The sequence below is a fragment of the Mustela nivalis genome (assembly GCF_964662115.1).
Source record: "Mustela nivalis genome assembly, chromosome: 5".
Lineage (NCBI taxonomy): Eukaryota > Metazoa > Chordata > Mammalia > Carnivora > Mustelidae > Mustela > Mustela nivalis.
Genome location: NC_139024.1, coordinates 14,030,787 through 14,049,287, shown reverse-complemented (window position 1 = coordinate 14,049,287; position 18,501 = coordinate 14,030,787). Strand labels below are relative to the sequence as shown.

General features: G+C 42.4%; 1 protein-coding gene across 25 annotated transcripts in view; it reads right to left on the bottom strand.

Moving 5' to 3' along the window:
• SYNE1 (spectrin repeat containing nuclear envelope protein 1) overlaps nt 1–13,823 on the bottom strand; it is a 464,577-nt gene extending 450,754 nt beyond the window's left edge. For 10 of the 25 annotated variants that reach the window (XM_082730035.1, XM_082730057.1, XM_082730039.1 and 7 more), the window contains exons 1-2: nt 13,539–13,818; nt 4,430–4,712 (exon numbers count right to left, since the gene is read on the bottom strand). In XM_082730035.1, coding sequence (XP_082586161.1) covers nt 4,430–4,496 — 67 coding nt within the window. In that variant the 5' untranslated portion in view covers nt 4,497–4,712; nt 13,539–13,818. Of the gene's footprint in view, nt 1–4,429; nt 4,713–13,011; nt 13,422–13,538 lie in introns of those variants that run through there. The other 15 variants (XM_082730048.1, XM_082730049.1, XM_082730045.1 and 12 more) reach the window with 8 other exon arrangements.
• Between the last annotated feature and the right edge of the window lie 4,678 nt (nt 13,824–18,501).

Below are 18,501 nucleotides of genomic sequence, written 5' to 3'. Positions count from 1 at the left end.
ACAAACTGAAGATTGCTAGAGGGGAGGCAGGTAGGGGGATGCACTAAATGGGTGATGGGCTTTAAGGAGGGTACTTGTTGGGATGAGTACTGGGTGTTGTATGTAAGTGATGAGTCATTAAATTCTACTCCTAAAACCAATACTACACTATATGTTAACTAAACTGAATTAAAATTTAAAAAATTTAAAATACCAAAAATTATCTCACTATTTATTATTACTGATTCTACTTTTCAGTTAACCTTTCTGTTAGTCTGAGGTTTTCTTTTACAGTATAATGGATTTATAGGAAATACTATATTTTACCAAAAGAATTTAAAGTTTGTCACAAAAGCAATTTTAGAGGGAGGTCATGATTATCTTTTACTGAGCAGGTAGCAAACTTCTTGGCTATATCTGCAACAGGACATATTCATCCCTTTTATCATTTCTTTTTCTTTGAATTGATTCACAGATTTAAAAATAAAAACTCTACTTATAGCCAATAATCCTCCTTTTTTATCCAAGTAATCTCTATATGACACAGTAGTATGCCCATTTTGAATCTTTTCATTCTGTAAGATTGCATGGATACTGCCCTATCTTACAAACATTTAGATATGTTAATTTAAAAATCCTTAAACTTTGACAGTTTATTTTCAAATGAAAAAAATGAAGAAAACGTATTTATTTGACCAAAGCTACTCAACAAATCTTTTATAAGCAGATGTTATGCAGCAACATGATGAAATTTACAAAGTTATTGTCAGTATCCTAAAGAAATTTATAATCTTAGGAGTTCAGACATTCATTTTTTTCCTGATATGATTAAAAACTAAAGGCACTCCATAAGCCACCATGAAATGGGTCCCCTTAGCCTTCAAAGAGCACTTAAAATTTTAATACTCCTGTATTATTCTATTGCCTTGTATTTGCTTTTAAGGTTATATTTAAATTGATGAAAGTTACAGAAACGTTCATTATTCTTAAGAGCAAACGAAACTCTGCATTGCAGTCGGCCTGCTCATCCATAATTCAGAATCCCAGCCTAAAACATTATGCTCAAACAAGCACAAATATTGGCAAAGGTGAAATATTGAACTGCTACAGTAGCAGCTAAATCACGAAGCAATCTGTGTGTGCTTCAATTCCCTAGCAGTAGAAATAAAAATTAAAAGCAGAAAAACAGTCAACAATTATGGTTGCAAACCAAATAAGCAAGAGAGCAAAGCCAAGTTGCCGCTATTCAAAGCTACATGATTTTTATTAGTTATACACAGATCTGACATGACAAGACAACCGGGGGGGGGGGGGGGCATTAGTTGCTTGGATTATCACTCTAAGCAAAGAAAAGGGGATTCTAGAAGAATGTTCTTATGGATTTGAACTTTGCAAACAACAACTCTGATTCTATTTAAGGTAACAGATTTTTCCTCAAACACATTTCCTCATTTGTCACAATTATCTGGGCAATAATGCCAGTCCTCCGTTTATTAGCACCACGGTCACTGGGTTGGAGGTTCTAGCAGGCAAGAAGAATCACTAAATACTTTTGACAGAAAACAGGTCTCTTCTGTCCAGGCAGGTTGATTCTTGTTTGGACTCCAAGCATCAGTAGGATACACAATGAGGAGTGAGATGCACAGGAGACACAGACCTAGCCAGCTGAATCAGCACAAGTAACCCAGCAGATCGATATGCCGACAGATAGAGCCACCAGATCTCTTTCACTTCTACGATGTGTTTCCACCTCTGTAGGCTAGACCCGTTGCATCTTAGGGCAGTGCAGACCTTATACTCTGTTGTCATTGATAACATATATATATATATATATATTATATATATACATACATACAAAATAACTGATGCTAAAAACTAATGATAAATATCTAGTGCTCATTAATTTTGTCTTCTATTGAATGATTAAAGTTTATTGTTCTAGTTAGATAGTCTTTGACATGTTATAATTCATTCTTTTACTAGAAAGGGGAAAGTAATACAGTGAGTATAGTCACTTTATTATATAATAAAATTACTAGTTTTAGTTGGCATGTAATATATAAAACCATTAACATTTGTTCTCAAGTCTGCATGGCTAGAAAAAATTGCAACAAATTATCAAGCTTATGCCTCCTAATCCACTTTTCTTCCATGACCATTTGAACACCTCACCAGATGACACTATTTATGATTTTTAAAGGAACTTTTGTCATCATCTCACTGATCTTGAAACAATCCAGAGTGAGAACAGAGCACATTTTAAAAATAGGGTCCCCAAATGCCCAGATGTTACATAGGACATTCACTGTCACAGTCCAGATTTGGAAGGGGAGTGGGGCTCTAGTGTTTTCCCCCACTCCACATACTTTTCAAGAAAAACCACTTATCTATATATTACAGAAAATAATAAAACACTAAGGCATCAGTCCTCTTCCCGCTCCTCTTATGCCAACCACTACCTTAGTAAAAAGAATTTCATTTGAATCAAAATAAGAATAAAGAGTAAGGGGCGCCTGGGTGGCTCAGTGGGTTAAGCCTCTGCCTTCGGCTCAGGTCATGATCCCAGGGTCCTGGGATCGAGCCTCGTGTCGGGCCCTCTGCTCGACAGGGAGCCTGCTTCCTCCTCTCTTTCTGCCTGCCTCTTTGCCTACTTGTGATCTCCGTCTGTCAAATAAATAAATAAAATCTTTAAAAAAAAATAAAGAGTAAGCTATTCATAAAATTATAATCTGATTCTGAATTTTTTTCAAATTTAGTCTCTACAATTTTGTTTTATTGTGTGTGTATGTGTGTGTATACATATATGTCATCCAGAGAATTTTCACATTAAATAGACTCAAAGGAAAATCTTCTTTATTACCTAATTATCTCCCCCACAGTTTTATAAGGGATTTTCTAGGCTCCTTCCTATCATTTCATAAATGAGGTCACTGAGGCACAAAATGGTTCAGGAATTTGTGCCCAGGAAGCAGCAAAGACAGACACAGACAGAAAAATGGAACTCTACATTCTGAATTCAATCTCCCCAAATAAAGATGTACAACTTCAGTTGGAGACCCTTGGCATTGTGTAGACCCAATCAGAGGGCTTTGGGGTTTTTTTTTTTTTTTTTGCTTTGTTTTGTTTTGTTTTGTTTTTTAGCCTACTGAGGAGGTCTGTGCCCACATATTCAGCAAGGATCTGATCTTTCATCCCACCAGGCTCTTTCTGGCATGACAATGAGGTCTTCCAGCAATAAATGTGAAACAAGCATCACTGGAACTAAAGCATCAAAAATCAGCCCAAGACAATCAACCCAAAATGAGCAGGATCCTTGTGATTACAGAAGTTTCAGTGAAATTCGTGGTCCCTGGTCAGACATGAAGAAACTCCCTGGCTTGCTCTAGCTGAGAGCATGCCCTGGGCTGTGAATATCCACAGTCTTCATCTGTATTTGAAAGTCAAGAGTCCTTCACTGGAAAGGACCGCTATGCACATCAAATACCTTGTAAAACTGAGAAAGTGGGACTATTAGAGATTATTATGATGGCTGTGGTGCGAATCACAGCGATCACTTGCTGGAAAGATTCGAAAAACAACAAGCCAAGTGTAGCATTACCTTTAAGCTCTCTTGACAAAGACTAGAAGAGAACCCTGTTAAATCTGGCTATTTTTGCCTCTAAAAATATACTTCTGACGCTGGGGAGAGGCAGCATTAGGATGGTGACAAGGAAGGGATATTTTCATACGCTGACAGATGATTATTTCCATGGTTTAAGGAATATACATGTTTAAATGCATGTCTGATTCACAATGACTTTATTAATTGCATAATTTATTCATTACAGAATTAATCCATAAGCTGCCAGGACATTTCAGGGCTAATTCTCTTCTAGAACATCATGTGCTGTTAGAGAAAAAACAGCAGTGCGGAATGTGGTTCCCGTCGCCACGCTGCCCCTCACTGTTAGTCTTGTCATGTCACAGACCCTCTGGGCCTCACTGCCTCATTTTCCTTAAAGACTTTCTAGATCTCGTAGAGCTTTCTAGTTGGGATAAGTAAACTACTGTTAACTTATTTGGCCAGCGTGTATAATCTCTGTCACCATCATCGTAACCTTGTGCACGGTCACAGTGGGGAATCGTCCTGGGTGACTGAGGGGCAGTTTGACCATCACTGGATTCCCAACAGGCCACTGACTAACCGTCAAGGTCGCACTAATGCAGACACGCCAAGCTAAACAGAGAGCTCGATCTTTGTCTTTTTGCAACATGAAAAAGACAGCACCTGGAAAGAGCAGGGACTAGTCTGAAAAGGCTAGGAAAAGAGACATCACCTTTTGATTCCTTGTAGTCTCCTAAAATGGAAATAAAGTGCAAGCACATTGAAAAGACCCTGAGTGAAGCTGGTATTTGAACTTTAACGTGTACTTAAAAATACAAAACCGGTCTCGACCGCTCTGCCCCTTACCTTGCAGTCTTTGCATCACGTTGGCAATGTCCCGAGGAGACCGTGAGGCCGTCCTAGAAGCCGCCATGGTGCTTCCTGCAGCAGGACCCCCTGACCAGGGACTCTTGCCCCAGGGCGCAGGCGCAGCACACCACTCAGGGAAACATGCCTGGGCTCCCTGGGTCTATAGGGTCGCACGTGAATCCCACTGCAGCGAGCGAGGGGGCAGCGCTTCCAAAGACCGGACCCCTTTTTCTTTTCCTTCTTTTATTTTAAGACTGTTCTGTTAAGTGAACTCAGGTACCTGGAAAACAAACATAAAAGGTACGATATTTTTTTAAAAATCTACATAGATCCCCCTAATGTTAAAAAGAAAACTATTGCTCTTCAGTTTTAATAGATGATTCATTACCAAGTGGAACATGTAGAAAGTACTTGGCAAATGCTAGGAGTCTTTAGATCTGACAAAGTACAGGAGACATATATAAAAAGATGATTGCTGAGAAAGATAGGTTTCCTTATTACATGTTTTCTTTTTTTTTTTTTTTTAAGATTTTATTTATTTATTTATTTGAGGAGAGACAGAGGGCAGGAGTGGAGGGGGAAGGGCAGAGGAGGGAGAAGCAGACTCCCTGCTGAGCTGGCAGCATGACCTTGGGCTGGATCCCAGGACTCTGAGATCATGATCTGACCTGACCTGAGCCAAAGGCAGACGCTTAACTAACTGAGCCACGCAGGCGCCCCTTCCATGTTTTCTTTTTAAACTATAATTTCTCCCATCGATCTATGAAAGTGAATGTATTATGAAGTCAAAACAGGGAGTCCTATTTCTCAATATTCCCAAGTTCTCCCATCAATGCTATTTCAGCCTGCTTTGTACATTTATTTTGCTGTTTCATTTGTACACTTTCCAGGAATGAGATTAAATCTTAGCTTCTAGATGAGCACTGAGTAAGGCACAGAATTGCTGAATCACTATATTGCACTCCTGAAACCAATGTAATACTGTACATTAACTACCCTAGAATTAAAATTTAAAAATAAAAATTAAAATAACAAGATAATCTTAACTTCTAATAACAATTTGATGAATTAAAACAGTAAAAATGTAAAAGTATATTATTCTAACAACATCAGTTTCAAATATTCTGTTTTTAGTAGTCAAAATGGATTTGATTTAGCTACTTTTCTTCCTATACAGAAAGACTCTAAAGCAGGTTGAAGGCTAAGGTTTTGGGGGCTGGGGGTGGCCTGCACAGAGAAGCCATAACCCTTGTACCGCCTTCCTGAATTCTCTATTTTGGTCAAGTTTAAGTCATCATTCTGGATTGAGCAAGGAGAAATAGAGACAGGAGAGTAGTTGATGAAAACTTCATACTGAGAGACATTTACTTTTTTTTTCTTTTTACAATTTTTAAAAATTAACATATAATGTATTATTTGCCCCAGGGGTACAGGTCTGTGAATCATCAGGCTTACACATTTCACAGCACTCACCATAGCACATACCCTCCCCAATGTCCATAACTCAACCACCCTCTCCCTACCCACCCTCCCCCCGCAACCCTCAGTTTGTTTTGTGAGATTAAGAGTCTCTTATGGTTTGAGAGACATTTACTCTTACTAAGGATTTCCTAACTCTAGTGTTAGTTGAAGAGAAGGTTTTGCTATGGAGAGGAGAAATAATGAAGAAAGGAGAGGAGGGTGAAGAGGGACCAGGGAAAGAAGCTTAACCAAGGGGCCACACTAAGGTGGCCCATGTGAGATGACACTTTATTACAACTCACACTGCATCTCTGCCTGAGGAGGATGAAGGTAAAGAAAAAGGATGAGGCTGGGGTAGGGGAAGATGGTAAAGGCAAACCTGTCAAGAAAACACATACATGTGGGATGGTCCACCTGCCAGAAGGGAAAAAAGAGACCAAAAGGAGTCTAGGATTGTTATCAAAAATGATATTGTAACCTGACCATATGGTCATACAAGCAATATCATTTATGAGAGATTGGTTACGTAACAAAATATAATTACAAACTATAATTGATTTTTAAATGGCATGATTAAAACTGGTATGCATTGGCATCTGGTTGGCATGCATGAAGGCAAAGCTGATACTACCTGTTTTAGAATACTATATCCAAAAGGATGCAAAACATTGCATATGGCGGCTTCCTGGTGTGCAAAACCATCAGAGAGGTATATGGAGCAAGGAAGGATATACTGGTCTCTGAGCAATTTAGGGTGAAGTGGTGTAGTGAACAGCCCTAAAGGGCGAGAAGACCCAGACCAACTTCTCTAGGTTCCTTGAAAAGATATTTGGTAGAAGGAGGACCCAATACCTGTGAGCTTCTGGGCTAGAGAGGTGACTCACAGTGGGTAGCTTTCTACGGGATTCTCAGAGGATAAATAATTACTTATGGCTAGCCTATCATGTATCAAGGCCTTTAGCCCTATTGGAATTATGTGTCCATTAGCAGCCTTCATCTCCTGGGGGAAAATATTCCACTTGCCCGCATGCAAAATCCACCATAATTTGGAGACTAGTAAATAGCGGGAAGTGCCTAAAATCTTACAAATGGCTCCTTTAAACTAATAGAAAGTTAAGTTCTCCAAATGCAAGAATACAACTTTCTGAACTCTAGCTAGCTAGCTAACTACATATATATATACTAAATAGTGATGAAGGAAGAAATTCATCTTAACTCAGCTATCCCAAGCCAGCCCCTGCTTAGCACTGGAGTTCATGAAAGATGTGGCTCCTACTATCAATCAAGAATTACAGAATTAAAGAAGATTTCTCTAAGTCACTGCATTACAGATCACCATGTTTCTTCCTTCTTCTAGTTCACAATCATACTACACAATAGATTAATTTTTAACTCTTTCTCCTCCTCTTTTGTCGGTATATATGAGATACATATATCAAGTATTTGAAACATATTTGATATATATATACATCATATATATACCTATCTTTTGAACTCAGAATTTCTTTGCTTATGTCCAAGTGCAGGTTACGTATCCAGTCTTACTTCTACAGTATAACAAATGTGTTCTGATGTCAGAGCTCAAAGCTGGTGGTCCCAAGATGAATATGACATGGATTCTATTTTTTGAGGAGCTTTGAACATAGTGGAAGATACAATATAGAAGAAAATAATAGAACAATGTCATGAGCAAGTGCCAATGTAGAGGTGAAAAATGCAAAGGATGGGATTTAAACCAATAAGAAGGTTCTGCAAAAATGTCTTGGCAGGGTCTTCGTAAACAAGTTGGAGCTAGTCCGGAGAAAAATATGAAAGCACAGGCCAGTCAGAGTGAATAGCTCAAGCCAAGTCATGGACACAAGAAACGGCATGATTCTATGTGGGATTACCAATAGGGAGATCATGAAGGACTCTACCAGGTGACATTCTGGAGCTGAGGCTGGAGAAGGAGGTAGCACCGATGGTTGAGGGCCCTGTGTGCTATGCTCAGAAGCTTGGTCCTGATTCTCTGGAAGGCAACAGCAAACCACTGAGGGATTTTAAGCTGAAAGTGCCCAAGTATAATTTAGATTATTCTAGATACAGTTTTTAAGGGTGTGTTTGAAGAAGACAAGACTGAAAGATTCAGAAAGTTCAGTTAGGAAAGTATCTGAGGAGTCAAGATAGGAGATGATGACAGACTGAAACAAGACAGTGAGTGAGTAGAAGACAAAATCTTTAAATCGTTAGGAGGTAAAATGTGCAGGACTTGGTGACTGATCAGGGAGGGGAGCTAGGAAGCAGTTGGTAGGGTTCTCCAAGTGTCTGAAAAGACTCTTGGGATTCTGACTTGAGGGTCTGTGGGCCATGGCGCCATCAACTGAGCTTAGCAGCCTGGAGGCCTATGCGGGTTTTACTTCCAACACTCTTCACCTTATACATTCCTATCCTTGCTAAACAACTTTCCCCCACCCCTGTGTGGGGCACTGTCAGCTGAGCAGACCCAAAGGATCCCTAAACACCTGACCCAGGACCCACACTCAGCTTGAAGCTGTCCCTAAACACTCCAGTATAGACTCAGCACTAACAATCTATATGATTATAAATATGATTTGTCTTTTACTCATCACTGTGGTTAGCCTCAACTCTAAGTAGACAGCGAGCATTCTGCAGGCATAGAGTCTATAACTCGCTTTGTTTTAACATCCCCACCATCGATACCAAGTACATCCCTAAAAACATGCTAAGCCCTTGATCTATACGTTCTTAGAGTCAACTTCATAATACTTTCCCTCGATGAGAGAACCCCCAGAAAACTTCTTCCTCTTCACTGCAAAAGAAGTTAATGCAATATCCTTCCTTTTTCAGACATAAGATAAAGTATTTGCTTTCATCATTCATGTATACATACATTTCCTCCATTGTGAAATTATGATATCTTGTTTTTTTACTGATACTTTCACTTACAGGGACATATATAAAAAATTTCAAATTAATAAAACAAATATAAAAGGAGACTGGGGATTAGAAGATTTGAGTTCTAGGTTTAGCTCTGTTCCAATCGGCTGGGTGAGTTTGAGCTGGTTGTCTGTGTGGAGGTCCTCAACAATGGCCTATCACAGGGGATGTGGTACCTATGGGACATGCACATACTGTGGACTAAGAAAGATCTGGAACAGAGTCTAAATTGTGTCCATATGACCTTAAGAAAAGTTAACTTTCCTGAACACTTATTTCTTAATCTGTAAAGTGAAGTTATTTTATTGCCAATTCAGTTTGATTTTATCCTGCATAAGTTATATATTTTTTAATTTTTTAAAGATTTTATTTATTTATTTTTAAGAATGAGAGAGAGAGTGCACATACTCCAGCACAAGAGGGCTGAGGGGGGTGGAGGGGGGCAGAGGGAGAAGCAGACTCCCTGCTAAGCAGGGAGCTTGTTGATATAGGACTCGATCCCAAGATGTTAGGATCGTGACCTGAGCCAAAGGCAGCTGCTTAACCAACCGAGCCACCCAGGCACCCTGTATAGTTAGACTTTAAAAGATCAATATGTAATATTCTTAGCAGATCACTTGGCATGTAACAGAATTCCAGCAAATATATGGTTTCCATTTTCCTTCTCCTGGCCTCAGTTTCTCCAATATGCAATATGTGAAGTGGGTCCAACATGGAGAGACGCTCTCCAGTGTGCTTGTCAGTTGCAAAGTCAATGGCAGCATAGGTGACAGCTGAAATAATGACTCGTACAAGGTCATAAGAGCTTGAAATTCACTCCTGGAAGTGACAGATTACCTAGCAGTGATCTGGTTGTGGGCAGGACCTAAGAGCCAGAACATCAGAGGAAGGTCCAGCACCATCAACAAGCTCCCCGTCTTCAGGGAAATTTAAAAGGTGTTTCATAGGTGCAGGAGATTGTGGGCAGTGGTGCGGTGGGGACGGCTCCTGTACTGGGACAGAAAGGGAAGATCAGGTAGACATTGATAGATTGTGACCAATGAACAGTCTCCAGCACGATCTCCAAATCCTTCCAGGAGAAGGAACTAGAAACCCACCGCAGCTAAGTATATCCACCACAGCTAGCAGAGAATTAAGAGCCCAGTGCTTATTTCACACATCAAAAATGTATGGAGAAACTATTCATAAAGGACAATGGTACTGAGGAAATAGCAATGAACAAGACAGATAAGCCCTTCTTCCAGCTTACCTATTAGAGGGGGAGATGTTATCAATAATACTACAACAAAGTAGGGTGAGTTCTGTCCATGGAACTGTGTGAGCAAATTGAATGCCCAATCGATGACCACTGCTGCTGCACTGATTGTGCAGAAAGCAGGAGGAATGGATGCTGTCTGCTCTGGGCGGCGGGGGGAGGGAGGGGGGTTCTCCTATCTGAACCATACACTCTTCTAGCAGCACCTGTGGAAAGCTCTGGAGCAAATCATCAAATCTCAAATCATCAAATTTGCTGACCTCAAATCAGCAAATCATCAAAACTCAACTCCAGTCTCCAGTCTCTAAGCAAAATGGACAACAGGCTGCCAGAAGAGTTTCCTGTTTGTGCTCCTAAAAAGAAATGCATGAAGAAAACACTGGGAAGAACACAGTGAGGCCCCAAGAACACATGGTAAAGTAATGCAACTACAATTTTAGGTATTGGGAAACTACAGCAGAAAATTGCAAATCCTGTGACCACCAGAGATGATGTGCTTCATTTCTACCTGAAAACAATGGGCTGAGAGCATAAAACACCGCATCAGAGCAGAACAAAATATAAATATTACTAAAGTAGATGTGTAAATGTGTATAAGGATAAGACCCCTATTAAAAATCGTTATTAAACAAAAATTAAAAAGCCAACAAATACACCTCCACCCCCTTACATCTAAGTTCTTTGCTGGAGTGAGTCACATGAAGTGTCTAATTTTAAATTTAATTATTGTTTTCTTGCATTCATCCTTTAGCAATGGTACTAATTAATAAACACTAAGATGGCTAAGCAGTAGGGAAGGAGATGGACATCTGGAGTTATATAAATACACGACTAAAGTATGTGTACGGGTTATCAGTGAACAGTACTGTGAATTATTCATTATTATGAGCTGTACAGGGTAACAAGTAAGAATCAGCCCTTTTTCTGGGAGAACAAAAATGTAAACAAGTAAGCAAAAGACAAAGTACAGAGCTGATCAACATGATGGATATGATGTGTCATGGTTCAACACTTTTTGGTAAGCTTGGAGGATAAATCAGACCCCAAGGTATCAGTTACCTTTCTCCCCTACTTCGCTAGAGTATATATATCCGCCTGCCAAACACTAGCTCTGGCTGGATTAGATCACAAGGAAGGGCACCTACAACACATCTAAGAGGAGGAGAAATGCAGATTCCCTCCCAGGAGCCCTTGGGAACCACGTGACAGTCACAGACAGGCCATGGGTGTGGCTGCAGCATCTAGAACTGAGAAAATGTTACCAACCTTGCCTAGCCGAGGGCTTCCTACATCCTGTTCAGTTACACCTCCTTTCATTTCCAAGAAGCTGTGTGTGCTGCAGACTTCTCAGAGAGCCTGTCCTGCACATTGAACTACAAGCCATTCTTGAAAGAGTCTGACCCATAAACTGCTTTTTCCCACCCCTTGCTCCCCTGCAAGAGGAAGGAATCAAGTGACAAGAATTTTTATACGGGGACAGTGAGAACAGGAACAAGCCAGTTTCTGAAAAAATCACTAGTTAAGAAAGATAAAAATGAGTCTATGATGATAATAGTGAATATTATCAAAAGCTAGCAATATGACTATCTGAGTCAGTCTGAAGCCATGCCTTTATCTTCAGCATGAAACGTATTAAGTTAGCATTGATCTGGTACATTTTGTTCTAAATTTGCCACAAAGTAAGGAACAGGCTCAAAAACACAAGAAACAAACAGCTATGTGTATTTATTACCCTGTTCAGGCAATATTAGGAACTTTCTACCCATACTATTTCTTTTTCATCAAGCGTCTGAAAGAAAAATCTTCATGACTAAGAATTAGATCAGCCTTTTGTACAGATGTGGGTCATATTAATGATTGTTGTTTAACTGAAAATTACTACATTGTCTCTTGCACAAGTCTGGCTTTGGTAAACAAGTGCTTCCTTCAGTAAAAGCTCTCAGATGAAGACAAAAATATAGACACTCAAGAAGAGAAAAATAATTCGCTTAGAACTTTCTTGGAACGTTCACGGAAGGCTGTCGGATACATACAGGTTTTCCACCCCAAACTGAAAAGCTCAGAGATGAACATTCCAGGATGCTAATCCTGGTTTCACGGCTGATGTTTCTCCGCAGGCTGGGCCTGAACTTGCAGCCTCCAAGCTCTTGGCACCCCGGGGCAGCACACCCACCCCGGTTTCCAGAAGGGCTTTCTTTGCTTAGCGGCTGAGAACTGCTTTATTCCTCACTGTTTTTCTGCCCTTTGCCATGCACCTGCCGCCCTGTGAACCACCATTTCACAGCACTCCTTAGGCAGCCCTGCAAAATCTCCGTCTGAAACCTTCTTTCCCGAGAGGAGATCAAAGTTCTCTTGCCCTCTAGCGAAGGCTCCTCCTGGAAGCAATTGCACGGCGACACCCCAGCAGTCTGAAGCCCCGGCCTCCGCGGCGTCGTCGAGCCCTGGGCCGTGCTACCCGCTTCCCCTCCCCCCAGCCCTTCCTAAAATAGTCGAGGGTGGAGGAAGGGAGGCTCCTAGAATTTGCCCAACGCCCTGCATCTCCCATCTGATAGTAGCAACAGTACCGACCATCACAAGACGGTGGCTGCCTTTTGCTTCTGCATCACGGGAGCCCAAAAGAAGTGCCACAAGCGGAAATGACAATCCGAGAGGGGGATATTAATAGGGATATCTACGTACGAGCTGCGGGGAGGACGCTCTCCACCTCCTTATCTCCTCATCCCTGAGTATCAGACACGTACACACACCATCACCACCACCATCACCGCCCTCTCCCTCCCATTAAGCACGCACAACCCCAACGTGCAAGTACAAACTTGCTTACAATTTGCAATTTGTTCGGCTTGCACCCACACTCATATTCTCGCTCTCGCTCTCTCCCTCCTTCCTTTCTCTCTCTCTCTCTCTCTTCCTTCTTTCCTTTTACCTTCACTCTCCCGGGCTCGTCCAGGTTCCCGGCAGCGAAGCGAGCGCACGGCCGGCGGCGGGCTCCGGGAGCTCTGGCTCGGCTTGCAGGGCTGCGGGGAGCCGGGCCGCCCTGGTTACGGAGTACGACGCGCCGGCCGGCTCCCTGCCCGCGGCAGAGCCGCAGCCGCGCTCCCCCGGGCCGCTCGCGCGCTCGCTCACTCCTGCGCCCAGCTGCTCGGCGACTCTGCCCTCCCTCTGCAATCGAGTCCTCCCCTCGTATGCACCCTGAGGTTTTAGGCCTCCCCCCTCCACTCTCCCCCGCCCCCTGCACTGAAGCTCCTTGCGGAGGTCGGCCAGGCGGGCTCAACACCCCCCCGCCCCCGCCACCACCCCGCCGGCAGCCTGCGGGTCCTACCCCCTGCGCCGCCACACCCCTCCCCGGCCCCGCGCCCCGCGCCGGGAACCCCGCGCCGGGTTCCAGGATGAGCGGGTCCCTAGAAGAGCCGGGGGCGGGGGGCTGGAGGCTCTCTCGGAGGCTTTCCCTACCTCCTGGAGATGCACGGCCTCCGGCGCTTCTCCACAGCTGCAGACCTGAGCCCTGACCCACCCTCTGGCGGAACCTTTCTACGGGGTCCACCTCCGGGGGGAGAGGAGGAGAAGGAACGACCGAGAACGCCGGGGCAGAGATGCGCTGCACTAGCCGCCAACTTTCGCCCGGGCTTCCCACTGCCCGCTTGACCTTTCTAAGCAGAACCTATCTTGAAAGGCTGGGGAGGTTCCCTGATGGTCCCAGGAAGGAAGTGATGCAGTTCAGCGAGGACATTGAGCACACTCCTTTCAAATCAACTTCCAAAAAGATCCTAACAGCTGACCTTTTGGCTGTCAGATCAGTTGCAAACAATTTTGGGGAAAGTGGTGAGACTATAGACTTTGTTGTTGTTTATAAAGCTCAGATTTCCTGAGAAGTCTCTTGACATCTTAGTGCTATTTATTCCTGGTTATTCATGAAGATGATGCTTCAGAACCACCTTCGGTTTCTTAAGACGCCCTGCACGCATGCAACACATTGGGAGCCGTTTATCTTTTTCACAAGTCCTTCGCGTTGTGGAGAGGAGATCCTGGTGTTGCCTAGTAGCGTTCAGGGGAATCTATTTTGTTGTGGTTTTATGGTCTCCAAGCAAAGTCAAACACAGTCTCCCTTCCCCAACAAAGCAGCGCAAGTCGAACAGGATTATGGCAACCAAAATAATGAAAGCTGTGTTGCAAGAATCAAATTCTTAATCTGTCGAAACAGTTTTCCATTCTCTAAATTTGCTAATTGGAGGGGCCGTCTTTGCTTCCTGCCTTTCCCTCACTTGCTGTCAACACTCCATGATTTAACTGTGCATTTTCTTCAAACTCCTTTTTCTTCCAGATCTCATCAAAACAACAATTTCTGAAAGGAATCCGGTAAACCAATCTGATGTGCTCTTTTTCCTTGTATTTTCATTTTTTGTAGACCAAAGAATGAATCTCTAATGGCTGAATTTGTTACACCAGGAAGTTAAGCCTGGAGAGGGCGCTGTTTGGGGGACTCACTCTCAATGTATACCCTCCATCTGCCTCAGGGTGACACTTATTGGATACCCAGAGCTTTTTGTGGAGAAAACCGGGAAGATCCGAGTCATTCCAGATAGCACCCTCTTCCTGTGTGGTCATGAGACTGGGTTCCAGACTTCCAGGCCTGCCACTCAAGAGGAAAGGATCAGACTCCATTCCCCCTCTCAGTCTCCACCTTTATAAAGCCAATTCACCCCGAAGGCTTTTGAAGACAGAATAAGGGATTTTACAAACTCAATGCTCTGTGTATCAAGCAGTTGCTTTCTTAGTGGCCATACTTGTAAATTCTAGGACTGAAACATTGTTCCCATCAAGTGAAACTCCCTTATGAGACACAGTCCTCCTAGGCTCAGGAGGAGCCTGGAGGCTGGGCTGTCAGGCTAGTCCTGGTTGTCTGAAGAGCTGACCTTCCACTCTCAGCTCGTCTCCATCCCCTGCACAAGGCCAAAGCATGTTACAGACGTTGGGAAAAGGCTTGTCTTTCTCATAGCCCCCATCTCAGGGGAGGTTTGTTGTAGCCTCTATTATTCACCAACTGTTGTTTGAACACCCACTCTATGCCTGATGTACTGTGTCTACAGGGGCAGACAAAACCTGGCCTAGTTCCTGCCTTCACAGAGCTTACCGTATGATTGGGAACAGCCATTCATCAGAGAGCCACACCAATAATTATAAAACCCCAACCTCCAAGAAGAGACACATGTTATGAGAGCCTTTGGTGAATTAGTTAATAATTTTGGCGAATTAGTTTAATGACCAGAAAGACTGCTAGGAAGGGCAGGAGATGTAAGGTGCAGTGTGGACGAGCACTCGAGACAAAGGGAAGGGCATAAGCAAAGGCTCTACGGAAGAAAAGTACATGGTGCATTGGAGGAAGGGAGGAGGTCCGTCTGCAGAAGAGACAGCAAGGGAAGGGAGGCAGCTTCGGGGACAGTGGGCCCCATGAGGCTCACGGGGGATGAGGGACAGACTTGGCAGGCCTGAAAGACCAGCCTGAATCAATGCCTCTTCACATGAAGCCATGAAAATGTTTTTAGTAGGTCGTGCAACATGATCAGATTCATGTTTTGAAATGTTCCCTTTGGCTATAATATGAAAACAGATCAGAGGTGGGACCAAATGGGTACAGGTGGATCATTTAGGAAGCGACTATAGTAATCCTTTAGGAGGATTATAGTGTTCATAACTAGAGAGATGGTGGTGGAAATGGTGGATGGATTTGAGGGGAGCTCAATGGGTAACATCTATGGGATATAAGACCATGTGCGGCCGAAGGAAGTCAGAATAGTATAATGGTCAGTCTCGGATTTGGTACAAGAAAGCCCTGGGCGTGGATTAATCTCCATCATTAGCTACTCATGTGATTTTTAGCTAGAAATTTAACCTCTCACAAGTTCAGATTTTATAAACCCATAATGGGGGTTATAACCGTATATCTCATTCACAGGGCCATTGTGAGGACTAAATGGACTGACACCTGGAAAGCACTTCATACTTCAGTGCCTGGCATGTGGCCAGGAAATGCAATGTAATTATAATGCATCACTATTATAGTTACAGTAACTATACTGAAGTTGGCAAATAAAGGGAAAACAGTCTCTCCACTTTGCAACAAGCTGATTGGGTTAGGATACCAGTTCCTAAGAGCCGAAAAATGTAACCACAGGACCATCACAGGCTGAGAGACAGCTGTTGGGGTAGCAATTTCCACTTTCCTCCTCTACCAAGCTGAAGGTCAGTCCTTCTCATCTGTCCTCTCTTCCTACTCTTTCAGTTTACATAGAGACCCATTCTCATCCAGCAGGGCAGCTTTCTCCATTAACAGGAGGGCTAACAAACAGCTAACAAACTCCCACACTGGTTTCAGTTTAGCTTTACCCCAATGCCTGCATCACCGTACTCTTAAGGATTTGTAAATTTAGAGTTCTAGTGCCCATTCAAAATCAGCAAATAATCATTTTTTCCTATCATTTCTCTTTTATGTAATCATATTAATACTAAGGCAGAAACTTACCATAATTAAAATATGTTCTTTATCAAAAGGATCAGCCTTAGGGTCTTACTAGACGTATATCGTTATGGCTAGAGAACATGTGCAACCCAAAACTGGATTTTCATTTCCACCTCCCTCCTTTAGTCTTAAGCTTCTTCAAAACATGCTTCTATTCACAGAGCAGGGAAATTCTATAAAAAAAAAAAAAAAAAAAAAAAAACAACAACAACAAAAAAAACAAAAACCTCTCTTATTTCTTAAAGTTCAAGAGACTTAACAAATCAGTCAGTTCTGGTCTGATTGAATTTTAAGAGATTGGCAGCCCCTTACTAGGTAATTTCTGCTGGTGGAGTCTGCTAACAAGAGATAAAGGACAAACCAGGGAGGAAAGGCTCACTTCTGCCAGCAAGGAAGCCTCAGAAAGATTTGGGGTTCAAAGTATTAAGCTCACCCAAGTCCTCCAAAAGTCCTTTTCCCCAATTCACAGGGCCCACTTTTCACTGTAACAAGCCTCACTTTCACATAAGAGACCTAGCAAGGCTTTGAATTCATCTTGCATTATAAAGTTGTAGGCTGTAGCAACAGACCTTGGGTCTGATTTTTGGTTATATCAACAATATAGCAAGCATAAGGGTCTTAGAAGATTTCTGGGTCTTTGGCCATGCCTTGACCCAAGACTATAAAGTTCTTGGGCTTATCATGTTCTTTCATATGGTCTCTATTATAGTCTGAAGGAGCTGACATGCTGCATGCATAGTTGTCTAGTTCTCTTTCCTATTCCACAGCAGTAGACAATGTGGGTTCCTGAATTCTTGACTTCAGTAGTCCCTTAACTTTAGGCATCCATAGGTATTACTTTAAGCAAATGTTAGCCACTACATGCCCTTCTCCTTAGAATTCTATTTTACATTGGACTGAGATCATCACTGTATACAAACCCGATCCGATCAACCAACCAATACAAGATTCCCATCTTTCTGGAATAGTCTTAGCATGAAATATTGTGCCAATCAGGATTCATTAATGAAAAATCAAAACAATATGAATATTTGATACAGGGATTTAAGGGCTCAAAAGTTGTTGGTAAAGCTAGGGAAGTGACCATAAGTGTGGCTGCCTTTAACTTTCAGGTAACCCCATTGGAGGGCCAATTTCAGAACTCAGCGACTAACTGCTGACACCTAGAGGTCAAGATGCTGCAACAAATGGCCGGCAGTAGCACAATGCCCCTGTTCAGAGGCCTCCCCTGGTGGTGGAGCTTGGCATTCCATCGGCCACTGTAGAAATAATGCGGTTGAGGTCTAAGGGAGAATTGTTCTGTGTCCCCTTTGCTTTCAGATCTCTTGTGAGAGCATTGGCCCAAGGCAAATTTAACCCAAAACCCAGAGGAAAGAGAGCCTGAGAAATATAATTCCCAAACTTCCAGTCCCTGAACATAGAATGGATTGTGAAAGAAAGTTATTTGCCAACAAAACAGGATTCAATACGAGCACAGTATTAGGGTGAACAGGATCTTGCAGATATTTACTTAAATCAAAATCAGAGAAATTGAAGCTTAAGACATTGATTTTTACATCTATTGCAACTCATATTTAATATTGTTCAGGAATTCTAAAAGTTAGGATTTTAATACTGTTAAAAAAAAAAAAACATTTAACCTGCTGATACATTTTAAGATAAGTCATTAACTCTCCAGTGTGATATTGTCACCTTCTCCCTATGGTTCCTTCAGAAGCTGTTCTTCTTAGACTGCTGTTGTCCCTCCTTTAGCCATCCACTCTCATGATCATAGTCTTGACCTTGTCATTACCAATACTGACAACTATTCCATAATGATAATCTCAGCTGTTAAACCCCACTCTCTGACCACTTCCGTCTTTGGTTCCAGCCCACGCTGTCTAGTGCTCCAATTCCAAT